This window comes from Aythya ferina (genome assembly GCF_964211825.1).
Source record: "Aythya ferina genome assembly, chromosome: 1".
Classification (NCBI taxonomy): domain Eukaryota; kingdom Metazoa; phylum Chordata; class Aves; order Anseriformes; family Anatidae; genus Aythya; species Aythya ferina.
Genome location: NC_140296.1, coordinates 16,360,707 through 16,388,188, shown reverse-complemented (window position 1 = coordinate 16,388,188; position 27,482 = coordinate 16,360,707). Strand labels below are relative to the sequence as shown.

Below are 27,482 nucleotides of genomic sequence, written 5' to 3'. Positions count from 1 at the left end.
TAATCTATTATACTGCAATTAAGAAAAAGCCTTATTCTCACATCATCGATGTCTAGTGCTAATCAAAAGTAGCTAGAATTATACTGTTGACTTTAAATTGCCATAAAAGCAGAGCCAAGGAGATTTGAAACAAACTCAGTCTTTACACACAACTCTGAACTTTTTGACTTTATTAGACAACAGCATTCTTTCTATTTAGCTGAACAATGTCCTGGTCTGGAAAATTCAGGAACTATTCTGTTATCAAAAAGAAGAGCTACCATTGTCTGCTTTGACTCTCTCTCTCTCTCTCTTTTCCCCATGACTGGCAAGTCCATGAATTTCCATAAAACAATTTCCAGACTTACATCAGTGTCTAAGCAGCGAATCAGGCCCCAAGTCATCCTTGTCTCTTTACTGCTATGAAATTGATGTTGTATATAACTACTTTTAAAAGAATGCTTAACTTCTGTAGCATGAAATATCCCTTATTATGATTTCCATCAGATGAAGGTCACTAAAGCTGAAGTGAAAAGAACTTATTTTCAGTTAAATCTCTTCAAAGGATGATAGCTGCCCATTAGCAAAGGGACTTTAACAAAAGTTCTCCTCTTTGGTTTTGTCTCACAATCTGCTACCTTAAGAAAAAGAACACATGCAATAAAATTAAGTCTGTCTAACACAATATAAAAAGTGTGGGGACTTGTTAAAGACAGAAGATTGAGACTTGACCTGAAATACTGTGGCAGAAATGGTGAAGATATAAACCACGACTGCAATGGGATTTTATACGATATCTGAAGCAAGGATAAACTTTTTATAAAGCCATAAAAAAAAGTAATTGAAAAATAAGCTTAATTTTAACAGCTAGTGCTCACAAAAGGGTGCTAGTGTTGGGGAGAGTGTGGACTGTTAACAGCCTACAATCAAAAGAGAGGATGTAGAAGAAGGCAGCATACATAGCAGAGGTGTCTCCTTACAAATTGTCACGTCCCTTTCTGCACTGTGCAGCAGCACGAGCCCTGCATAGCACAGGCAGCCGCTGGGGAATGAAGCCTGGAGAGGTGGCTCAGGGGCCAGTAGCCAGTGCCCGGAACATGGCTGCTTGCTTTTCTGCTGCTGAAGTTGCTTCCATTCAAAGCCTATTCCTACAATAGGCTCTCCCAGAGGTAAATGGGATGTGCAGGCTTGCAGGGATGAAGGAGGCAAGGAGAGAGGAAGGATTTAAGATGAAGGTCACTTTATGAATCCCCCAAACCATTTGTATTCATCCTTTGCCTTCTATTGCCTATTTGTTCTTTCAGTAACTGAAATAAGCTATTTCTTGGGTCCAAACCTCATCAGTTTGTGGTGCAATGACAAAATATGTTTGTATTACTGTACGGTGTGGGACTATTACTGTGCAAGATCCCAGCTGCTTCATAGAAAATGAATGTCTTTGGGGAGCTCCTGCTGACTGCATGGGGTGAGGAAGATGCTGGTGGCAGTGCTGGCAGCTGGCTGCTTTGAGTAGAAGAGCTATCAGTTTGCACTGACATCACAGGGTTGCATACAAGCAGCTCTGTAGACCTCCAGAGAAAAAAAGCAAACAAAGAGGGACAGGAATGGTGAGGAAAAAGCACTTTATGAATCTCTGAGATTCATGAAGTCCAATCCCTTTGGACTAAGGAGACATATGCAGAATGCTGCTGCTATGGCCCTGAAGCAGCCTCAGTCCAATGCTGCTGCTGCTGCTGGCCCAAACTGCACTGTGCTGTGCATGTACCGAAGTCTTTGGCCAATGATCTGCTTCTGTGGTCCTGTGTGAGCAGAAGTAGCCTATATTTTGTTCAGGTAAATCAAAAGGATAAACAGGAAGTGTGGAGATGTTAAGAGACTAGATAAGTCCATGGCATTTCTGACTCAAAGGATAAAGAAATCCTCATCATGGAACTAAATTACATGTAAAAGCAATGCAGATCTCTTAATAACTACTTGCCTGTGTTGTGCTAGTGATCCTCTGTGCTCATGTGTTGCTGTGCTCATGAAAACCAGAAAAAACAGAGGAAGTTGTAGAGGGATAATTGAGTTAATATTCTGCTGAATCCATTAGCACATAATTTCTGCCTTTCTGTAAGTATCACGTTTTAATTTATTTTTTTATTATTCACAATTAATTATGCCAATTTTCTAAATATCATTTGTAAAAATGTCATTTGCTATCTTCAGTTAGCAGACACACTGGAAATTAAGAAAAAATAGATTTTTAAAAACAGCAAAACTGAAAACTCGATCCCAAAATTGAAAACTCGATCGATATAGAGAACTTCAGCAGTCAAACATTGCTTTTTCAGGTTTAACATGCCATTGGCAAAATATTACAGTCAGACCAAGGAGTGGAATATGTCAGCTTCTGTATTTCTCTCCACTCACACATTTATTTACTTTCATTTTGCCAGTAATAATAATCATCAATTGTTGCAGTGACAGCCTGCTCTATTTTACTCATCAGAAAGATTTGTTTTTGAGTGCTAACACTTACACAGTACTTTTTGGCTACATACCTCAAGGCTCTTTAAGGCAAGGTAAGCTGAGGATCAGTGATGTCAAACAATACATTGAAAATCAGAGTTAGTTAGACAGCTATGAACAGAGTCCAAGGTACTGTACAGCTACTTCCCTGTCATGCTTGTTAATACTGTGCTATTAGATGCTATTAATTAGAGTTTACTGATTTGTAATTCTCACAAGATTAACAATACCAATAATATGCTATGTGACAACTTTACACCTGTTTTTAATTTTTAATATTACAAAACACAATAAACTTTCTTTTTATTACTATGTATAAATTCAGCTGTGTACATTGAAGCATTAAACACATGCCAGATGCTGCATAGCAGTTTTCACCTCTATGTTGAGGCAAATACAGCCCTGGATGAGCAGAGAGTCTTGATTTTGCTGATACAGAGTGCTGACACAGCAGAGAGAAGTGGTGCCCATCTACTGGGAAATATCCCATTTAGTTTTTATGGGGGGAGGCAGAGCAGAAAATAAAGAGTGAAATCAGGCTGTCTGGCAGAGCAGGAGCCAGACTGATGATTTCTGACAGCAAAACTCAATCACTATGCAAAATTCAGAAGATGCTGCTCACTGTGGACACCTTGGAAGACTTTTAACGCATGGAGTGCTGAGGTGTGAACTTTGTGGGATGGAGACTGGTGGAAGAGGATGAAGCTGAGATAAACAGAAGAAAGGAAAAGGAAATTCCTTGTTGTTGTTGCAGAAATATTTGTTTTTTCTTTTGCTGAATCAAGTCCTGTACACGGCTATGTGCATATGTTTATGTATGTGCCTTTAATGAGTACAGACATAGAAACACTGGAAATACTACTGAACATGAAAAAAGCCTGGGAAAACATGTTAGGGATAGGAACATTATTTTATTTTATTTTATTTTATTTTATTTTATTTTATTTTATTTTATTTTATTTTATTTTATTTTATTTTGAATAAAGTAAAAATAGAGGTGTTAAGCAAATGCAATTACAGTTAGCATGTGCTCTTCCTTTTACTTTGCCAGGCTCTGCATGAAGGTCATCCTACAGACACGGTTAAATTCAGTTCCTAGTTCTTTATCTTCACCATGAGGTAGTCAAACACTGGAACAAGACACAGAGAGGCTCTAAGACCTCTATCCTTGGAAGTGTTCAAAATTCCAAAAAAATGCCCTGAGTAACTGATCTAAGCCCCCTTGAAAAAAGGGTTAGTCCATATGACCTTCAGAGATCTCTTCCATCCCCCATCATTCTGTTGTTCTATGACTGTTCATAAAATAAGTCTCTTCACATCAGTACTTCACAGTCTATATTGCAAAAACAGATCCTAAATCTGCCTAAAACACATCTCAGAGCTGTAAGACTCCAGTCTTGTTCCTGGTACTTTATTTGTTCTGTGGTATTTAATATATGCTGACAGAGAGAAGTCTGGCAGAAAAATAAATGGGGAACCATAAATTTCAACTTCAGTATTTGTGTTTCTGAAAATTTCCTTATATAATTTATTTTTTAATTTTTAAATTGGATTAACAACAAAAAGAAAAAGCAATGGAAAGCCAACAAAAATAGACTGAAGTATTTATAGTTAACAAAATATCTATCACCATCTAAATGACAGCTTTTCAACTTAATTGTAAAATCCATTTGGAGCACTGACTTCACTGTATATCTGAACACTTTTTTGAGCACTGTACAAACTGTAAGTAATAGCAGTGCGATCAGCTATGGCTGACCAAATGACTGTGTGCTTCTCTAGTAAGTAATATGTGTTATTAGTGTCTGAAAAAGTAAAAAGAACAAATACAATGGTTGAACAAATAACATAAGTTTTCACTGAAATCTTCAAAATGATTTTCTCTGTTATTCTCTAAATCTGACCACAATTTCATCTCTCTATTACACTTCACTCTTGCTTGAAAGTTAGCAAATGAAGAAATAACAAAAGAAATCTATGACATGTATTTACTAAAGGTAAATTAATCCAGATAACTAATATAAGTACATCTTAGAAGAGAGTGACAGGACATTTTTTTGAATGTATTCATTTTGCTATATATTTTTATTCCTGTTTCCTACAGAAGTTATATTTATGCAACGGAGCTGTCTGTGAATCTGCCTATCAATTTTCCAGTAAAATATCTTCTAACGCATTGGGCAATTTCAGTTATATTTAAAAGGAAGATAATGCCTCTAAAACATCATCTAAGACATCTAATGCATTTAGCCTGGACAGTGCTTATTAATACTGGCTGCTAGGTGGAAAACAAAGATCCATTTGTTTTTTTTCTTATCCCTGAAGGGATAAGAAATGCCAAGGTACTATGCGTCTTGTCTGACAGGTCACCAGTCAGAACATGGGTACTAGCTGGCTAGCCAAATTTCACATATTTCTTGATTAGCTATAGTAAATGCTATTTCCTGATTGTTCAGTACATTTTTGGGGGGAATATTTTTGTTTTTATGGTGCTGGTGGTAATGATGATCTAAGAGAAAAATGAAACAACAAACAAACAAAACAAAACAAACAAAAAAAAAAAAAAAGAAAAAGAAAAAAAAGAAAAAGAGGGGTATCAGCCTTCACTTTTTACTGTTCTGACCATTCCAACCATTGCTTCATTCTCCTATTTTTGGATTGCAAAGGAACAAATCAAACAATGAATAAACATCAAACTTTGAAATGGTACCCATTTCATGAGAAAGAGCACTATTCAACTTTATAATTAATTATATTCTCTTTGCATGTCTTTTCCTTCAGCACCTGAAATCAACAAGGGTATAACACACTTTAGATAAAATTCACAAAGAGAAGTACAGAATATATAGATACATACATTCCTTCTATGGAAAGACAGTTATTTTTTTCAGTAGACATGATTGGACCAAAAGTTGTAACAGGGAAAGAGAAGCTGTTAAAATTGATTTTAAGAACGTTATCCACAAAACTAGTGCATGTACACCATTTTTTCTCTGCTAAAGAGGAAAATGTTCTTCAAGGTAAAAAGCAAAATTGCTCCAGTGATGCAAGCCAGTGTCCAAGTTGTGAAATAATGAAAAGTGAACTTGAATCTGCATTTGCAAGAGAGGTAGAGACTTTGGAGTCCCTGATCTACAAGCCAGAATCACTTGGCCAGACTTTACTAGAGGAGCATTCATCCTAAACTGGAACTTGTAGAAGATGTTTGTCCTTTTTGGGTATTAAAATATAGTTCCTATAAATTATCTTTTCTCTGAAGAAAAGCCATACAATGCCTCCCCACTAACACTGGTGGAAGAGATGCTATCTTCTGCCAGAAAAATTTAGAAAGAAACAAAATAGGTGAAGTTGGCAAGAGGATATTAAATTCAGCCCTAGCACTGTATCCACCACACTTTCCTACAGTAATGTTACTTATTATGTAGCTAAAAATGCACACCTTTAGTCAAGAGCTCATGCCTCATAGTATGTGAAAGAAGAACACAAGTTAAAGCTGCTCTCAATTTCCAAATACTCTTTCACAGATACTACAAGCCTGACCACAAATGAACTAAAAAGTGGGGATGGTCAGGTAACACATTGAATTAGTCTCCTCTTCTGAGGTTCTTGCATATATAAATGCAATGCTATTGGAACCAGTGATGATAGTTTCTCTGTATTGTGTTATTGGATGGAAAAGAGGTGTCTGGAAAACATATAAAATAAAGGGTTAATTAGGAATCTCTAAGGGAAGATATCCCACAGAGTCTGTAATTTCTCATTGTATGAGCAATATTCTTCCTTTCTGGAACATGAAGAACTTGCATGAGGAACACGAGTAAAGGTAAAAAAAAAACTGTAAAGGTACTAATCTAAATGGTAGTAAACACAAACCTCTCATATGGTGATAATTACAGTACTCATGAACCCATGAAAATATGACATTTTCTGCTTTGTGGAAAAAAAAATAAAAATAAGACCATGTAGCATTCTGCACTGCATTTGCATTAACTTCCATATTTTCGTAATTGTCAATCTTGTGCATTAGAAAGAGTAAGATGATTGAGAAATTAAAGGTCTGCCTTCCCATCTGTGTAGTCTTTTCTAGTAGAGTGGAAATGGGTAAGTAAAGAAAATCTTATGGTAAAGATCTTGATGTTTGTGGATTGTCTTTTACAGCCTGAGGTTGCAGAATGATGAGGTCTGCCATAGGAGTACATAGCAGGAGTTTCACTCACAGACAACAAAAAGGTTTTCTTCTTATGGCTGTTGTAAGATACTAAGGACGTAGGGTGTTCTTTCACTATCCTTATAAGAAAGTCTGAAAAGGAGCTAATACTATCCTGTTTCACTTAAGTTACAGTAGATTCTTGAGAGTAGGTGGAGATGTACTGACTCACATAGGCTGAAGACTGTCTTATTGATGAAGCAAAGTAACCCTGTGACCCTGCTCAAAGTGATGCCTTGCTCCAGTGGTGTGTTTAAACAGTGCTTTGAGCTGAGCCAATGCAACTGGCAATAATAAAGAAACCAAACAAAATGTTTCCATCACCCCCAAATATTTCCACTATCAAGTAGATGCTGTGTGGTTGACCATGGCTAAAACAGAGTATAGCTTTATTGAGAAAACCATCGTGTCATTTTATTATGATGGAAGATCTGAAATCTTTTGTAGGCAATCCAAGTAAATCAGATATAAATACTTGCGGGCAGGTTGAACACATCTCCTGTATTTAACGCTGGCCCTGTTACCTCTTTCTAGAATGGAAATCTGACTGATGAATGAAACTTTCTCTGTCCTTACTTCACCCTTAAAATGAGTACAGGTTTGGCCCTTGCCCAAAACATCAGCCTCACTGCAGCAATGTATAAACCTGAAAGGAAGACTTTGTAATGGAAAATGCACACCCTGGTGTGTGCACAGAGACTGGATTTCAGATACATCACTTATTCCAGGAGAACAAGTTTTCCCTGAAGACAAGCCACAAATTTGGAGTGTGAAGGCAGCTGCTATATACACATAATGTGAAAAAATAATGAATATAAATACAAGAGGCAAAAGAAAGATAGAAAATGGTGAGATTAAAGTTGCAGAAGAAATGAAGAAATAGCAAGGGGCTGTTTTCCTCAGCTGAGCAGCTGGGAGAGGAAAATGAGCAGAAGACACCAGGTCATATAAGTGGGAACTAGATATAGAGAGGGGAGCAACGCTCTTTGAACACAGCCAGTGAAAAAGTCTCCAGTCTTCATTTCTTGAGGTCCAGAGTCATGAGAAGTATGAATGTGTATATGTATGGGCAGTCACTTGAGAAGAAACCCACAAGCCCACAAGCCAATTTCTCTCCCTTCATTAGCATAGATTTAAGGGCAAAGTACTTTGAGTTACCGTCTCATTACTGAGATTTAATTACTTTTCCTAAATGTTCTGCAGAACATTTACTTGTACATTGCAAAGTATTACAATAGTCACAACTTAGACTCTCAATTATGGGAGAACTAGGCAGTAAAAAAGTTGAGTTAATTAGAGTCACTGAAGCTTAATCAATTCCTCTGTGTATGCAGGGAAGAGCACTCCAACTTTCAGTCCATTTGTGAGGCCACCCTACCTGTCTGCTACATGTTGTTAAAGCCCTCATACAAAATGAAAAAGTCAGAGGCTGATATTTTAAAACTGTTTTTATTTTGCATTTTCTACATTGGGCCAGATCTTTTTGCCTCACTCCTGTCTTTGGGAGATTGCAAATGCTTTTGTCTCCAAGAAGGTTTATGACTGTTCATCCTTAAGCAGCACTTGATCCCTGAAGGCAAACTGCTTTCATTTTGGAGCCCCAAAACAATGGCTAAGCACAGCACCCCAGGCTTACCCACAGGTGAGCTGGTCTAGGAAGACCAGGACCTCCACACTGGAGAGTAAAGCTACAGGTGACCGTGTACTTCACCTAGCCTGGCTACAATACCATTCCTGCCCATGGAGGATGAAGATGAGGCTCCAGGGGTGTTGGAACAATAGAAGAAAATTCACATGACCAGGACAAATTACAGAAACATTCTGAAGTATCTACATTCCAATTTAATTAGATCTAATGTAAATTTATTTATATCAGTAGTCACTACTGAGAAGAGAAGAAGTCCAATAGCTCACATATCAGTTTCTTTCTCTTCATTAGCATAGATTTAAGGGCAAAGGCTTTACATTTATGTTTCAAAAAACACCAGCACAAATACCAAACAGCTAATTTCTTAGGTAAAATTAATCCCATCCAAAATTAGACAGTAACCAGATGAATCACTTCCTAAAAGTGTATGAATGGCTAAGATACAAGCACATTGTAAATTGGATGTAACTCCCACCCTTGATTTTCCCACAGTTCAGTTAATGGAAAGAGGACTCAAGCAGCTTTTGGGCTTGTCCTATAGAGCCATCAGCCAAATTCACAATATCTGACTCACCCTGTTGAGGCCAGGCACTGCATTTTTACTACTTGCCATGTTAAGTACCTATTTTAGGCAGGCAAAATCCAGACCTTTATGAAGTCAGAGGAGGTCAAAACATAATCCCATTAAAATCAATATCCAATTCAATTCTGTATGATCTGAACAAAGAGCACAGGTTATGCTCAAAGAGAACTGACTATGTAGAGGCCAATCCAGAAAGAAAATGAGTAGCAGCTCCTGGAAGGAAATAAAATATATGGCTGAGATCAGCGAGATCTGAATGCTTACTAGGTGACTTCGTTTTGCTGTGCAATTGAGTGGATACTCAGTACATACAACTATGTAGGATGGTGGATGTATGCAGAATTTATGGCATAATATAGCATTCTTTTTCTAATTCACATTTGCACACTGTGTAAAAGAAACTACATACACACATACACACGCAAAGCTGAGGGGAAAATTATTTTTCTAAATATATTTTAAAAAATGCCCAAATGGGTGTTCTGTTTTACTACAACATAGGCTGAACTTGAGGACTTCATCATAAACTATAGAAAGCATGTGTTAAAACATAATGGCTTTCACAATAAAAAAAATAGCCAAATGAATGCCTATAGTGATACAGCATCATCTATTCTTCTCTTGGCAACAGTCATAGAAAAAGTCCTTGTTATTGCAGCCATACCATTAATGCTCAGTTTCTCTCTAGCTTCTGTCAGTGAAAGCAAATTTGACATGGATATGTCTATGAGGATTATTTTATGTACTTCTGCATCACAAACTGCGTTTTAAATTTTTGTGACTTCGGTAGCAGACGGATTATGAACGTTTTTACAACAAAATTTCAAAAGTCCCTAACGTGCTAGCCAGGATAAGCAGGGCGGCGGCGGAGGATTCACCACCAGCAGATGGCATCCATTCCCTGCAGCAGCAGCAGGTGCTGAACGCTGCACTTGCAACCTCGTATGTGGGATCATGCGAGGAGCAGCGAGTTAACCCGAAGTTACTTTCCCGTCACTTAGAAAAATGCTCTTTTCAAAGCATTATTTTATTTATTTTTTGCAACATTTATGAGCAATGTAGCAATAGGTTCCTACACCAGTAAAGGTACCATACAGTGCAAAACCATCTGTCTGGACCAGTATTTTCTTTACATTACAGCAGCTTTCCATGAATGGAAGAACCTGACTTTCCCTCCCAGCAAAATAGCACGTTTATTCTACTTTTCTTCGTGTTCGTAAACACTCTGCTAAGGTAATAAAGCTATCAGTTCAAATATATGTAACAATAAGTTTGAAGTATTTTGTAGCTGGAAATACATGCAGTAATGAGTTTAATGAATTTATAGCTAGAAATACATAGTTTTGTGAACTGCAAGTAATATGAAATAGTGGATTCATTTTTTTTTTTTTTTTTTTCTCCTTAAACAAGACCAGTTTCTTTCCCCTGTGAAGGTACAGACTGAGGGCATCATGGTAATGCAGCAACACCGTGTTGTGTTGGTCCACCAGCCCTAAGAGCCCGATGCAAGCTGTATCAGGCAGGGAGCTGCTGGGAAGCCAAGTGTGCAGCTGCCCCAAAGACCTGCCAGCTGGGGAAGGGAGGGCTCACCATGCTGATGCACTGGCTGTTAGGACAATAACTTTACAGGAAGGCAAACAGTCAGCAAGTGGATGTACAAATGTCAGTCCATGGCAAAAAAAAAAAAAAAAAAACACAAAAGGAACAAGTAGGCAATCTCATTTCTGTTGAGAAAATAAACAAAAGGCAATGCACAGTGGTATCTCATCTGGAATTTCAGTAATGTGCTTACAGTGACATTAAAAGGAATGTTACCTGCTCTAAGAGATTCTGAAGCCTCTCTATTTCACAGTCTATTACAAATTTCTTCTCTTGTCTTCGGTCCAGATCTTCTAAAAGCCGCCTGTAGCTGGCATCATTAAAATTCTCCACACAGATGGCACTGACTTGCCAGCTATTTTGTCCCGCTTTTTCCATAATTGCTTGAAGTATTGAATAACCTAAAATAAAAGGATACAATACACTAGTAACACAATCATTGTATTTTTTAAATAGGAATTGTTCTTAATCAATATCATGACTCTTAATATCTGCTCCTGCAGGGAAGGGAACAAGACAGTTTATATTCCTACCTATGTTGCTAGCCTTGATCAGTGCACATTATGTAAGCAATGAAAACTACAATTGCTATGATTCCTTGGAATGATTCTCAGCATTACGGAAAAGCTACATATGCTTTATACACATGGTCTCATCCAGCCAACCATTCGGCTTCTCATATTGGTTTCATACACATTTCTATATCTGGACTTTTCTCATGAAACAGCAAAGAAAATGCCTGAGTCCCCTCATTCACCAGGAGGATCTGTATCCTCAAATCCAGTGTATTAGACATTCAAATGCTTTGTTGTTTCTTTATTGTTGGTAGTGTTTTTTTTTTTTTTTTTTTTTTTTTTTTTTTTTTTAAACACTTAAGCCAAGTGATTTTTACTGCTTTTTAATAAGAATTTATTGTTTCGTATATTTATACTTTTATATATACATGTTTATGGCAGTAAATAAAAATGATATTGATCTATTTCAGAGAACCCATACAGCTTTAGTCAATGTATACAAAGTGATTAGAGGTCAATGAATGAAGGGCACCATAGAGGCATTAATTATTACTACTGGCAGGATTACTGCTCTTTATCATTATTTGACGTCCTCATTGTCATCTTTGAGCCTATCCACAGAAGGGAAAAGCGGCATCCCCACTAAACCCACAGTGCAGGCTCCCTGCCTGCAGCCCCAGTATGCCCCTCACCTTGTTCCCTCTCCTAATTTTTTCTCACTGGGGATGTGCAGTGCAGAGGCAGGAGAGGAGCCTGTGACTTGTCTCAGGACAGCTTGCACATGTAGCCTTGACTTGCCCAAACAATTGCTGAAGTGAGTAGCATGTCTTATTCCATCTTGTATCTAGAGTAAATGGTGCATTTGCATAAAGCAATGATGATTACACACCTCAGATCCAGATTCAATGTTTAAGAAAGACAGGGATAGACATGTTTGTTGACAACATGTTTATACAAATGATACAATTCAGAGGATGTCCCTCTGTCCAGAACCACTACGCAAAACACCTTGTCTTTTTAATTGTTATCTGGATGAATTGTTCCCACTAGCTTTAAAAGAAAGATTTCACCTCTTGAAAACTATCCTATACTAACGTGGATACGCAGTGGTTTCTCCTTTCTCTTTTCACCAAGATGGTCCTGTGGCTGAGCACAATGAGCCCCAGCTGTCATTTTAATGCACTTGAAGGTGCCACTACATAAGAGGCTCCCCATGAAAAGTACCATCTCAGATTCCCTAAATTGCCAGAGAAATCCTTGTATGTTACATTTCAGAAAGAGTAATTTTGACTGTGCTGTTGCTAACTAATAAAGTAGAAGACTTACAAAACCACCAAAAACCAGGGTTGCCTCCAGTAAAATAAAAGCAGGTAATAGTTTTTATCAGAATATGAAGATTTTAGGACATAAGAAACTAATTCTGTTGCAAATCTAGGAGTAGTTATTTTTCTACTGGATCCTCCAGTATTTGCAGTCCTTGAAACACTAACTTAAAATCTTCTTATTATTACACTATGTATCCACAGTCTGAAATTAACGTGTTATTTTTCCTCCAATTCAGATGACATGTTAAAGATAAAAATACAAACATTTATAATGAATACATAAACTGCATAATATATTTCATCTTATAGATGAGATCTATTTTATGAAACAATATTTTATCTTAGGAAATGAATTCAAATACTTGATGTATTGACTATTAAAACATTTCTGTACCCAGCATATATTTTTAACCTGATGACTGCTATTTTTTTCAAAGAAGCATACAGCTTTCCTGTTAATTGCCGCATAATTATTCTGCTTTTCCTGTTGCTATATTCAATCTCGTTTTTGCCTGTAATTATCTCTGCAAATTATGACAAGATTCTTTCCCAAACATTGTATTTCTTGCTTCATTTCCTATTCATTTCCATATATAGATGTACATTAAAACTACTCCAGTGTTAAAGGGGTTCCTGCTTCATTTACACTGTAGCTTTGACTTGGTCTTTGCTACAAACACATTCAACATTTACATAATTCAGCTTCCTGACACAAATTAACATTTTCTTTGATTCAGAATGAATGGTGTTTGAAACAGCAATTGACATCCCCTCATTCTTTGCTCAGTTCATTTTGACAACTTTACTAAGATGTGTTTTGATCAAAGTGGGAGTTTATCCCAGCATAAAGCATGACAAATATCAGACAAACACATAGAAAAGCTTTTCTACCTTGGATCAAGGTTTGACTTGCCATATTTCATTAGCAACTGCCTTCTTTTAGGCATATCAAGCTTCTGTAGCTTCTTGTCAGTAGCTGGCACTCAGGCATAGGTTTTCATGTTAGTATATCTTTCACATACAGCAGAATACAGCTAAACTGTAGTAACTGGATATGGTGCAACCTCTCCATGAGAGGAGTTCAGAATCCCTGTGCAGGTAATCCATGGCACATCTTTTCAGTGTGCAGGAACATTTTTCAATACAACAGACTGACAAGGGTGGAGTTTACACAGAATGAATAAAGACATTCACAGGCTCAGTTGGCATAGAAATTACACATGCAGAGGAGAATGCTTATTTGTCCAAAATAATTGGCTACAGCTAGCAGAGAAAAAATGAGTTGTATGCAGTGCTGCAAACATTTTATATAAAAAAAAGAAAAAGAAACTAACCTGAGGTAATTCAGTCAATACAGAAACTTAGCGCAGTGTCTCTGTTTAGACAAAATTTTTAAACTTCAAAGAGATGTTTGCCCAAGTAAAGACAGCAGACATTAGTCTTACAGCTGTGGCCTAAAATGTATTTATTTTCTGGTTATCTGCTGTTTATCCTCAGTTATGCTGCAGACAGATGAGTAATTCATTTTTCTGGAGGTTTAGTGATATGAATACATTCCATCCCATGTATTGTGAAATATTACTGCTTGCATAAAAGCAAATTAAAGAAAAAACTAACTCCTATCAACTGAGCTACACAATCAATGTTTTCCACTAAAACATTATTTTACAAAATGCTTAGGCATAAGCCAATAAATAAAAGAAGTTCTCAGAGGCATATATATAGTAACCCTTCCTCACCAACTAATTCAACCTTGAAATGCAGATAAATCGTTTAGCAGAAAAAAACAAATTACTGGGCCCAAGCGTAAGTGGTTGAAGCCTGGAAGTCTTCAACAAACTACTAGTCTTTCCAGGAAATTTTTGTTATTATTTTTCTTTTTAATAAGCAAATCTATGAGCAAGATAAAATACCACTGCAATTGCCTGGAAACATAGGTGAAGTCCTTCCGAAATACGAGGATGCTATATGAAAGAATTCCTTCTCCTTCCTTTCTATGAGACTATGATCCTATGGCATTCTCCTCATATGACCTGTGATAAGTCCGTGAACTGCTTTTGTAGATCACCGCTCAAATGCAGATTCTATTGACAAATGCTTAATGTTCAGTAATAGCAATTCAATTTCAATACCCTGGAGCCAACCTTGAGACAGGGAAAGTCTGAAAAGATTTTATTTTGTTGACTCCTTGCTTTCTTCCTATCCTGTTTTATTGTCACATGGGATTGACGTGACCTAACAAACTGCTATTATTTTCCAAAAAGTTACTAAACAATCATCATGTTGAAGATAAATTAATTAATTAATTAATTAATTGAGAACAATTAATTAATAATTGGAGAATAATTAATTAATTATTCTTCTCTTTTCCTGTAAATTCAGATCTGAAGATGCCTATCCCAAAATATCTACTTATTGGGATTGATTCTGTAGCAAAATACCTTACAAACAAAATCTCTGATGCTTTTTAACCTTGCTTTCCACATTCTTCATTGCATAGGTATGTTTTCCATTACAAAATGCATCAGCCACAGAGAAACAATGCTAGATGTGTACCTGGTCTTATACCTGTTTTGAGAGAGATTAGTAGTTCTTCAGAGACTGAGAAGTATCTGCTGGAGACCAAAGTGTTTAAGACACTTTATAAGTGCATGAATTTGGAGGTCCAGGATTCTTCCTTGCTGCTGATACATTGCCATGACTGGAGACTCTATCCTCCTCACCATTTCCTTCCAAGTAGCTGAAATCATGAGTGACCTTTTTTGATTTTAAAAGTTCAGTGGCCCTTCAGGTTTTTTTTTTTTGTGTCTTCTGCTGTACTAGCTAAACTTGCCCCATTCAATTTCATTTCAGTAGTCAATGACTTAATTTCATTTATTTCCATTTAAATGAAAAGGCTAATCTGATATCTAAATCTCTTCAATGTATTCAGAATAAACTGAAGCAATCAGAGAAGCATTTTCTTGACTCATTTTTTCTGCTGGAAGACACATGGTTGGCTTTTTTCCTTTATTTTCTTTGTTTTTCTTACTTCTGGCTTCCTTGTTTGCTTTCACCAGAAATATTTCAGTGATCAATTACAGAGTTATAATTAGAATTCCAATAACTTTCATCTTCCAGAAACCTTTTCATTCTGGGAAACCTTTTCCTCTGCCCCTCCAAGTGTGTGCTGTCGTTCCAGATGTTTTTGCCAGAAGAGAGCTAGCAAAGTGGCTGATTGCTCCAAACAACAGCACCCTAGTAATAATTCATGCTTATGAACTACTAGGCAGAAAATTACTTAGTATTAATTTTCTATGATTCACAAGTTGCATTAGTTCTATATTATTACTGTTCTTTACTCTGTCTAGTAGACTGACAATACTGACTGACACAAGTTAACAGGTTAATGTACCTGGAAAAAACATATGCAATATATTTCTGCTATGGGCCAAAGAATAGAAGATATCCTTAATGAATGGAGATCTTCTCCAAAGACAGGCATCTTATACTGTATATCACAGAAATGCAAATTTATTTTTTTCTCTTTCTGTCCAAGTAACTTTCTAGCAGGAACAGATTCCATTCCCCAAATTAACTCTGACAACGGAGACTGAAATGCTGGAGGTGTTTTTTGAAAGCTGCTTCAGTCTACTGGAATTCATATTAGGATCAATAAAAAAAAATAAATTCCATTTGTTATAAATCCAAAGAACAGCAGAAGTGGAGAATAAATGATCAAATCATTTGGTATGGATAAGACAATATACTTGACCATCAATATTGGATTCCTGTCACTTAACTCTAGGTGTCTTAGAAGTTGTCTGAGTTAATCATCCAGGCTTCCACAAGAGAGATGGATATCCTATAAATAATATATATATTTTTTTGGTCTTAGATATTTATCTCAGAGGTGCTTTTCTGTTTCTCCAACGACTACAGAAAGAGTCTAGACATGAGATTTAGTGAAAATACCTGCCATTTATCTAGGCAAACCTTGGTGAGATTAATCCAGACACTACAGCGAGGAAAACCATACAAGAAATATACAGTAGGAATGATGCATGATTGTATTAGATGTGTTCATCCAATAACTACAAAAAACACAACTTGAGTGCATTTTAGTTTTTCTTATTATGATCGATACCTTTTTATTAACACATTTTTGTTTTAAAGTTTTGGTGAGCATATAGCTTCCAGAACTCAAACACAATCAGTAAGATTTATAAACACAACCATATAAATTTTGTCCCATGATAACTCATTCACATGCCTGACCTTCTCTGAATTTGGAACTGGAGCCAGATCATTCAATACAAAATATGTACAAACCGCATAATTCAGATGACAGAGTGAAAGCTACAACTACAGGTGTGTTCCAAGTCATTCTCATGTCTAATTCACAAAAATGACAGAAAGATTGGAAAATAAGACAGGGAGCTCAAGAAAAATCCTATCTATTCCTCTCTATCCCTCCATCCCCAAAGATAGATAAATTATATTTAAATCAGCCTAGACAGATATCTTTGTTTGTCCTTAAAAACCTCTACAGAGGATTCTGTAACTTCCCAGGTAATATATTCATTGCTTAATTATCCTTATCATTAGGAGATGTTTCCTAAAGTCAAACCTAAATCTCCCCTGGCACAATTTAAAGCCACTCATTCCTGTCCTATCCTAGTAGACATAAAGAACAGTTTGTTTCCTTCTTCTTTAAAGCAATCCTTTACATAACCGAAGACTGCTGTTTCCCTTCCCTTCCCTTCCCTTCCCTTCCCTTCCCTTCCCTTCCCTTCCCTTCCCTTCCCTTCCCTTCCCTTCCCTTCCCTTCCCTTCCCTTCCCTTCCCTTCCCTTCCCTTCCCTTCCCTTCCCTTCCCTTCCCTTCCCTTCCCTTCCCTTCCCTTCCCTTCCCTTCCCTTCCCTTCCCTTCCCTTCCCTTCCCTTCCCTTCCCTTCCCTTCCCTTCCCTTCCCTTCCCTTCCCTGCCCTGCCCTGCCCTGCCCTGCCCTGCCCTGCCCTGCCCTGCCCTGCCCTGCCCTGCCCTGCCCTGCCCTTCCCTGCCCTTCCTTCCCTGCCCTCCCCTCCCCTCCTCTTCCCTCCACTCCCCCCCTCTTCCCTCCACTCCCCCTGCTCTTCTCTTGCTGAAACAGTTTCTCATTTTTTATTTACTTCTGGAACATGTTTTAGTCTAAATTCTGACAATTTTCCTTGTTGTCCTCTGGATATGCTGCAATTGATCCACATCTTTCCTGAAGTGCAGTGCTGACAATGTAATATATTTCAAAAATTAATTCCAAAGTACACGAAGTCCTTTCAATTTTTCATCAACTTCAAGTTCAATAAATGTATTCTATATTTCTTCATCTATGTCATTAACAAAAATACTGCAAAAAAAACTACAGCCAGAATGGATTACTGCTTAATACCTCCTTATTTGACAGTGAATCTCGTCCACTTTTTTTTTTCTTTTTTTTTCTTTGAGTCCCAGTGTGACAAGTTTTACCATATTCTAGAAATTTTACCAAGACAAAATTTTCTTAGCTCTTTTAGTAAACCTTTGTTCAAACCATGTAAAAAATCCTACTAGAATGAGACACCTTTTTTTTTTTTTTTTTTTTTTCTTTCCAATTTCTATAAAACAAAGGATATTTTCTTCATCTGGCATGGTTTGTTCCTGAAAAATCCAAGTTAGGGTTTATATTGCTTTTCAAACTCTATGTACTTTCAGTTTTTTCTGTTATGATGTAGTGTGTGAACTAAGTCACTATCACAGTCAGTGACCAGGAAAATTTTATTACTGATAGATCAGAAACAAAACCAAGGAAATAATGGATCAGTTTAGCCATCCTCTATTGCTATTTTCATTCAGAGATTTCAGAAAGTATGATGATAAATGGAATTACCCTTATGATCTGAATTTATACTTCTTGTCTCCCTGAGGTCTATGACATTCAATAATTTTTTGTGAAATTGTGAAACACCTCTGAGATAAACTCTAGTGGAGGTCTACAGACAGGCTTTCTATCCTTTTCTCCCTTAATCTTGCATGAGTGGTGCATGTATAACTTCACCCATACTGTTTAATAACCCTTTTTCCCTGAGGAGGACATAAAGCTACAAGAAAATGATGTCAATGTATTGCAACCAGAGCCTTAAAAAAAAAAAAAAAAAAAGAAAGAAAGAAAAGAAAGAATAATTAAGTGAAATAATGGTTATGTGTAGGTTATGTGCTTTCAGCAAGTATATGGGATGTGGTTTGGCTTACTCACAAGGGGGAATTCATGATCGAAGATTCAGTCAATGCCAGGTCCCATTTGACCTACACCCACTGTGTGGCAAAAATTTCCCCCTTCTTTGCATTTCAGGATCTGCAACCTTCATATGAAATACACTGTAAAGGTTTCTTATCAATATACCAACTGAAAAAGAAGAGTGGAAACATGAGAGGAACTGAAGAAAAGCCCTGGTTCTGAATGCAGCCTGATATCTTTCCTTGTGTGGAATGATTCTCAGATACCCACTTTGCTAAATGCCTTCAGATGGAAACTCAAACACCAGGTCCAGTAACCTTTCTTACTACTAGCACACAAAGAGATGAATACATTTGAGCATAATTACAAATGTACACTGACTGCATTTATATATATTGTAAGCATTTTATATTTTCCTTGCTTTTATTTCACTATGCCAAAGGGCTAAACTAGAACTGGCTCAGGTGGAGAAGCTCTTCAGAAATTGCTTGTAGCAGCAAAGAATCAAATATTAGCAAATTATTACTACATACCTTTGAATGCTAAATTACAATCTGTATATAATAATTACAGCATTTTCAGAAAATGATGAACCGCACAAACTGTTACATTAAAAAATAGCAATTAAGCCTTGTGAACACTGAGCAGGAAAAAAAAAAAAGAAAAAAGAAAAAAGAAAAAAAAGATGTTGCTAGGTTTACTCTCTGTCAAAGACCAACATTTTCAAATACTGTACAGGCTACCTGGTCTCTTGGAATATCTGGTCATCTGATGCTGGTCATCTTGGTTCCATCATTAGTGTTATATATATATATATATATATATATATATATATACACACATATATATATGAAGAAAAGACAGTATGTTCAGATCTTTAGCTTATTACATTTTTTATTTGTTCTTATTTCTGCAATTAATTTGCCAAATAGTCATCTTAGTTGTAAACATGTCTTGGTTATTATAAATATTAGCTTAAATTTCTCTTCTCTAGTGCAATACCTAAAACCAACATTCTCCATTTCACAAAATCTATAGTCTGTAACGTGTATTATGGTGCTGTCTTTAATTACTTTGTCACAGACAATTTTTCCCCACAAGTCATCTACCTCAGTTGATCCATTAGATACCCTAAGACAGATCTGAATGTGAGCACTAAATGAGGGTCTTGATGTCAGAACTTTTGCCTCCTTTCTACAGGAATTTGTTGGAAAACTAGACTTTTTAATAAAATATCCAATAATCTCCGATTACAGTCATTAATGCAATCCCATTTCTAATACATACATGAAAGAAAAATGAAAGAACAATTTCAGATTGCCTGAACAACAAGCCTTCACACTAAGAAGCATTTGTTTTAAGACAAAGGCAACCTTAATTCTGCCACTATGCAACAATCTGTATTTCCGGTGACTACACCACAGGAAATCAATAGGTTATTACTGCTACTGTAAGTGTTACTTGTAGATGATAGAGACATTATTTCTGATTTTAAATTTCAGTTAAGATCTCTTTGAAATCTGTATTCTCAAGTATCTAAATTAAAAAAATAAAAAAAAAAGTAACATGCTTGGAAGAGAGGCATTAAAATCTGGATGCTATGATTCTAGTATTGTTACCTCTTGATTGAAATTTGTCTGGAGTAAGTCTCATGATTTCTTTTAAAAAGATAAACCACAAATTAAACAAAAGTTGGCAACAAATAAACAAACAATCAAACAACTATCAATTCGGAGATAAAACTGATGATCTATGATTTTCTTCCAGTTCTAGAACTAACTCCTTGCTCATCTGATATAGACCAGAATTAAGATGCGATTCTTTCTTTTTGGACTTGAGCAACAATTCACAAAACCTCCAAAGATTTCATATAGTGGCTTTTACTGAAGTGTAATAACATTGAAAAATCATTGCACCTCCTAGGCACTTCAGCTGAGGAGGGACTGCAAGTATCATTCTCTTGTAAATCCTGAAAAGAGCTTATTGTCTGAATTCCTCAAAAAGAACAAAATCATACAAGAAAAAAATAAATGTAAGAAAATATTTTAAGAAATTATCAAGATACAAACATATCTGTGGCCCAAATGAAAAAATTTTTAAATGAGATATATGAACAAATTGAGATTGTTTCTGCTCCTTCCACCATCTTCTCCCCATCTTCTGAAAAGAACTAATGGGGCAACATGCACTTAATAACCTCACTTAATTTGAATGTCTTCACGATTCTTTCTATTACAGTCACAAATATGCAGACCTGACCTTTTCCTTTTATGCTATAGAATGGTTAAGGTAACATGAAGATACTTATATTCAGAAACTGAGAAGAGGAAGGCAAGAATGACACAGTCTTCACACTGGACACTGGACTACTGCTACATGACTAAATCTCTTTTTTGTGTCCACATTTTAAAAATTAATGCTAAAATATTTGACAGAGTTCAGAGAAGCAAATCAGAATGATTTGATGCCAGTATATAAAACATGACTTGGTGTAAGAGACTTACAGGAGGATTTATCTCACCTAAGAGTTAGATGGCTAAGCCTATGCCAGTTACTCCAGTCTCCTTTTGCCAGCACTGGGGAGAAACAAGCACTTTCTGAAGGCAATTCATAAAGCTTTTTATCATCTTTTGCATGTATATTCAGAAGAGAAGAATTTACCCTTTTCTTTCTATTGACTATGGAGGGAGTTTGCAGGGGTTAACTCAAACTTAGATGTTTAACTCATGAGTATCTACATTACTGTTGATGAACCTCACCCTCATAGTTTTAACTTCCTTAGAGAAAAGTTATATAGGAGAGGTGAGGATGTTTATGTACTTCCAAAAGCAAAGAAGAAAAAAAACAACAGATGTTTCATATCTGTAATTCTTTAAGTGAAATAGCAGATTCAATATGTGCATAAAAATATAGAAAATAAAATACAAGCTATTAACAGTGAAAAAGATACATAATCACAACACATTATACAAAAGTTGTTTCAGATTCTCCGTCCCTTGATGCATAGGTGACTTTCTGAAATATAACGTTTTATTCTAGGGCACATTATTAGGCAGCAGATTGTGAAACTTTTATGATGAAAGTAAGTATGGCTAAAGAAGAAAGGGAGCTATGCCTGCTATGCACATATCTTTTAAGTTCTATTTTGTATCTGAATTTTTACATATGAAGACACAACTTTTCATTTCAGTAGAATTAGAAGTTAGGTTACTTCTACTCTTCTCTTATGGAGGATGGGCAGCTACATATAGGTCTCCTTTGATTATTCTGGTGAAGGGATTTGCATACAATTACAGAGACAATTTCAGTTCCTAGCAGGAACAAACATAAGATGAAGTAAGTGCTCACCATATGATTAGACTAATTTATTACATCCCACTGAGGCAAGCTATATTCCGTGAAGTAATCATAAACTCATGTTCAAAGCTTTGGTAGAATATATTTAACAATTCAAATTAAATTTCAGCTGTAAGAGCTGACATTTAGTGGGAAACATGGAAATAGGCAAGGTATAATGACAAAGATAGCAGGTAAAAGAATACTGACATTAAAAGCTATGAATGGTCTGTCTGAAAACAAACCAGGATAGAACACTGATATTAAAAGCTATGAATGGTCTGTCTGAAAACAAACCAGGATAGAAAACTGTAATACAATACTGATAAGTTTCTCATATTAAATATTTGTTGATCTGGACTTTGGTTAGCTTTAACTGGCCTTGGTATTAATGCTTGAAAATGAACAGTGACCAGTCCATAACCGCTCCATAAAAGTTAAGTGCCTATGATATTTCATTATACAACGGCACTTGCATTGACCATTCTGAAAGCAAATAGTCTTAAGAATTTTGTTCACTTTAAAGATGGATATTTTTCTTTCCCTGAACAGCTGTTTGTTAGTAAAATACACTCTGGTGACATCCCAGGTCTCAATAAAAATGGAGGAGCTTTCTGCATAGGACTAGCCAAAAGAAAAAATGAAAAAGGTTTCAGGAGTGGAAAGAGCACATAATAAAAATCAACATTTCTTAATTATTTCAGTTTAGGGCATCTCTGTGAATAGAAACAAAAAGTACCTGCATAGCTGTTACCCAGCAGAGCACTAGTAGCAATATACTCTCTTTCATTCTAGAATGCACTGGGATCTGCATGTGCCACTAGATGCCAGAGTCCACTGTGCTCTGATCATCAGACCTGAGATTGTCCTGGGTGGTTTAGTCTTCATCTCTCCGTCTGGAGCAGCTCTGCTGCATAAAAACAATGCTAAAATATTCACTAAGGCAGAGAAGGACAGAGGAAATTGCTTTTCAGTGAGGTACCAAGAATATTCATCAGAGACGTGGGAAACTTTTATTGCAATCTTTGCTTCAGTTGCTAAGCATTTTATAAAGAATGTCCAAAAAATCTGCAGAGGATTTGTGAACTGGATGAAAAACATTAAAGAGGTGAAAAATAAAAACACAACAGAGGGACTTTCTGCACATGAAGGAATGAGAAGTGAGAATCTAGTAACACTCAAAAGATATAATATATTTAAAAGTCATAAAATAGAATCATAAAATGGTTTGGGTTGGAAGGGACCTTAAAGATCACCCAGTTCCACCCCCCCCTGCCATGGGCAGGGACACCTCCACTACATCAGGTTGCCCAAAGCCCCATCCAGCCTGGCCTTAAACACTTCCAGGGATGGAGCATCCACAGCTTCTCTGGGTAACCTGTTCCAGAGCCTCACCAACCTCATTGTGAAGATTTTCTTCCTAACATCTGGTCTAAATCTCTCCTCTTTTAGTTTAAAACTGTTCCCCCTTGTCCTATCATTTTCTGCCCAAGTAAAAGCAATTTCTAGAGCATTTATTTGGCATTTTAGACTGTAAAATTTAGGTTGAAAATAAAATAGCAAATAGGGTAAGATTTCAGGTGTGCTAGTGTAAAAACAAAAATCACACTCTCCCCAAACTTTGAGGTTCCCACTGCTGTACTTGGATATTAGTATCTATTTTTGAAAAAGCTGTGGGAGATTATAATCATCTAGGTACACAGTGCAATTTAGTTTATCTTGAATTTTCTTACAAACTTCTGTCTGGAACAGCTCTCTCTAGTCTTAATGTTCAAAAACTTATGAAAAAAACTGCTGTCTAGTAATATTTTCTGTATGTTTTGGCCTCTGCTTCTACTGCCCTTTTCAATGTGACTGACGAGATACTATTTCATAACAGAGCATCTTAAATGCTATAAATTACCTCAAATGTCTCATTTTACTCAAGAGATACAATGCAGATTTGAATTTTCCAGTCTGCTTAATGCAACAATCTCCAGCCTTTTCTACCTGAGGGCTGAAACCTTATTCCAGAAAGGTCAGTGTGCCACGATTAATCCTGGAGGGCATTTTCACTGAAAGCAGTATGGAAAGGAGCAGACACCACACCCAGCTCTTTTACTAGGGATCCTCACGCATCTCTATGAGAGCAGGCTGCAGCTGTAAAATTACATGTAATTCCTTAACCACATTGGGTTTTGGTCATTTTATTGAAATTGTGCCTAATGACATCTTGAAGGAATGCTCACACCGCAGCTTCAGGGGAAATCCAGGCTGGGAAGTAGCCAGCTTTATCTCCCAAGGTACAAGAGACAGGGTGCACTCTTTCCCCTTACTGAAGTTACCTGCTAAATCAGCTTGAAAATCATTGGGCCAGATCTAAGGCTAATTAGTTAAAAACAAACAAGCAACACCACTGCAGAAACTGGACACTTGTATCTTATGAGATGATTTCACAAGGGACATTTTGCACAGATGTAAGTGGCAGCAGGAGTTTCCCTGCTGAGCTGTTAATGCTGGAGAAGATACATGGATGACAGTCGCAATATTTATGCACTGCAAGATGTTTATACCACAAAGCCTTATGAGAAGCTGCATGTAGATGTTGCTGTAGATGGATAAAGGCTGTGAACTTGCAAAGTGCTTGTGTGGCATCTTCCCCCACAGAGACTTCTGCCCTGGGGCTATGCTGCCTCCATCCCTGGGGCTGGAGCTACTCTGAAACACCATGTTGTGTGTCTCCCCAAGGCTGTTCATGATAGCCACAATGAAGAGATTTTTCCTTAATTTAATAAAGTAAACATTAAAACATCTATTCTTGGAAAAATATTCTACAAGATACCAGTCTGGTACTCTATTTATGATGGCATCTATGAACACTTTAAAAAATCTTAGTGGCTTAGCTTAAGAATGTATTTGTGAAAGCAAAAGGGTTGTAATTGTTTCATAGATATTTCTTAGAAGTTTTATATCTGTATGAAAATGTTAGTATTCACTGTTTCGCTTTCATCTCCATGGTAGTTTAAACGAACAACTCCTCTTTCAGCAAGAGTATAGTGTTAATTCATTTTTATGATTAAAATGTTATTCTGATCCTGAGACAACTATCGTGAAATATGAGATAGGCTTGTACAATACACCCTATGACAGAGAATGTTGATAAAATTTTAGGCACCCTGCTAGGAATAATTGTTTGCATTTACATCAGTAATGTGCTCAGAGGCCTCATTGTCCAGGGTATCTGGAGATAAAGTCTCAGAAAAGAAGACTTTGTACTCCAAATTTGTACTATGATTTGTACTACATTTGTACGATATATGCACTAAGTTTTTTACTCCTTTCTGTTTTACTTAGGTCAAAAGACATATGAAAGCATTTTTCAAACATATCAGTTTGAGAATTAAAAAAAAAAAAAAAAAGAAAAAAGAAGAAAAAAAAAGAATTGCTTTCACCTGAATATTCATTAATTATTCTACAAATATTCAAATATGATGGGAAAACATCGTCCAATAAAATACAAATTACACAAATATTTTAATTTTTTTATGCATTTTTAGTTGCATTTATGCAAATGTTAAAATATATTGTTTTTTTTTCTATACTTATTTATGTGTTTAGGAGTCTAGCTAATTTTTTTGGCATTTTCCTTCCTGTCATTCTTTTTCAGCTTTACAGATGAATCACTACATGGTCCATATTCTGAGTTGCATTTTCACAGAATAAGAACTAGAACAATCACAGAATCACAGAATTTTCTAGGTTGGAAGAGACCTCAAGGTCATCGAGTCCAACCTCCAACCTAACACTAACAGCCCTCCACTAAACCATATCCCTAAGCTCTACATCTAAGCGTCTTTTGAAGACTTCCAGGGATGGTGACTCCACCACTTCCCTGGGCAGCCTGTTCCAGTGCCTCACAACCCTTTCAGTGAAGAAGTTCTTCCTAACATCTAACCTAAAACTCCCCTGGCTCAACTTAAGCCCATTCCCCCTCGTCCTGTCACCAGGCACGTGGGAGAACAGGCCAACCCCCACCTCGCTACAGCCTCCCTTGAGGTACCTAAAAAGAGCGATAAGGTCACCCCTGAGCCTCCTCTTCTCCAGGCTGAACAAGCCCAGCTCCCTCAGCCGCTCCTCGTAGGACTTGTTCTCCAGGCCCCTCACCAGCTTCGTCGCCCTTCTCTGCACCCGCTCAAGCACCTCCATGTCCTTCTTGTAGCGAGGGGCCCAAAACTGAACACAGTACTCGAGGTGCGGCCTCACCAGAGCTGAGTACAGGGGGACGATCACCTCCCTAGCCCTGCTGGTCACGCTGTTCCTGATACAAGCCAGGATGCCGTTGGCCTTCTTGGCCACCTGAGCACACTGCTGGCTCATAAATGCTGCTTTTTTTGTTAGGATTACTTATGAAAGATAGGGCAAATCCTGTTGCATAAATCATAAAATATTGGTATTGGCGTTAGTTGGAACTACTCAGGGGAGAAGGAATTGTTCCAATATTTGAAATCTGATGTAATTAAAATTTGAGAGCATTTAATTCCAAATCCCATTTAGTGCATTCACTGGATTTTAAGTGTACGCCTAATTCTGTGCCAGGTGAAAATGTAATTGACAAAGAGATGTACAAAATGACAAAGAATCAGCTAGGAATATGAGGACCTAGGATGAAGCCAAAAAACTTTACAGGTGGAAAGCAGGTGCAGGCCAGAAGGGGTCAACATTAGAACTATTGTCCTGTCACAAAGCACATTAAAAATTGTAGTTGAACTTGGGTCATAAATATCGTAAATTGCAGTGAAGACCCAAACTGATGTTTTATTCTTAAGTTAAATCTTGTTCTCATATATTTTTTTTTCCAGGAACAAGGTTTTGTTGTTATAAATTAAAGACTGAATGTTCACCTCTTCTGTGCAACTTTCCCTGGTATATCTTTCATATAGACTTAGTTTCACAGCTTCAGGGTGGTCACAAGGTTTGGCACAGTTTTGGCATGTCAACAATATGGTCTGAAAAGTTACTGCATATGTTTTCTTGATCAACAGATATGAAGCAGCAGATTCCGATTTTTAAATGCCATGCCTTATTTGCAAACTGAGCACTTAAAACATGTTTGCCATATTTTAAACATAGTTTTTTTTCTCTTTAATATTCATGACATTTTGGACAGTTTATTGTCAGCCTGCCATTATGTCAATATTTGTTATTTCCTAGCAGAGGAGAATTACATGGATGAAGTATATCACATACCAATGGACTGCAATAGCAAAATCTCTTTCCCTCTCTGGAACAATATCAGTCACTTAATATCTAAGATAGTTAATATTTGGGTAGGAAAGAAACTTTAAAAAACACTATCATGCTGATAAACACTACAAAACATTTTACAGGGAGATGTGAGAATTTGTTAAGGATAACTTGTAGCAAACTGATATTTAAACATTCAGTTTGAATAGGCAACTTTCTTTGTTGGTACAGTAACTTGCTCCAGGCATACTCCAGGCTTGCATGTCTACTGAAACCTCCAAGGAATTGAACTTGTGGTCTCATTCCGCTCAAAACTGGTACTAAAA

At 36.8% G+C, this 27,482-nt stretch overlaps 1 protein-coding gene across 11 annotated transcripts in view; it reads right to left on the bottom strand.

The window, feature by feature from the left end:
- The window catches only part of GRIA4 (glutamate ionotropic receptor AMPA type subunit 4), a 230,515-nt gene that overhangs the window by 79,109 nt on the left and 123,924 nt on the right, over window positions 1-27,482 (bottom strand). For all 11 annotated transcript variants that reach the window (XR_014692676.1, XM_084518175.1, XM_084518172.1 and 8 more), the window contains exon 4: window positions 10,744-10,928. Coding sequence is in view for 10 of the 11 variants with exons in the window: in XM_084518175.1 (XP_084374301.1) it covers window positions 10,744-10,928 (185 nt within the window). In the remaining variant the exon portion in view is untranslated. The remainder of the gene's footprint in view (window positions 1-10,743; window positions 10,929-27,482) is intronic.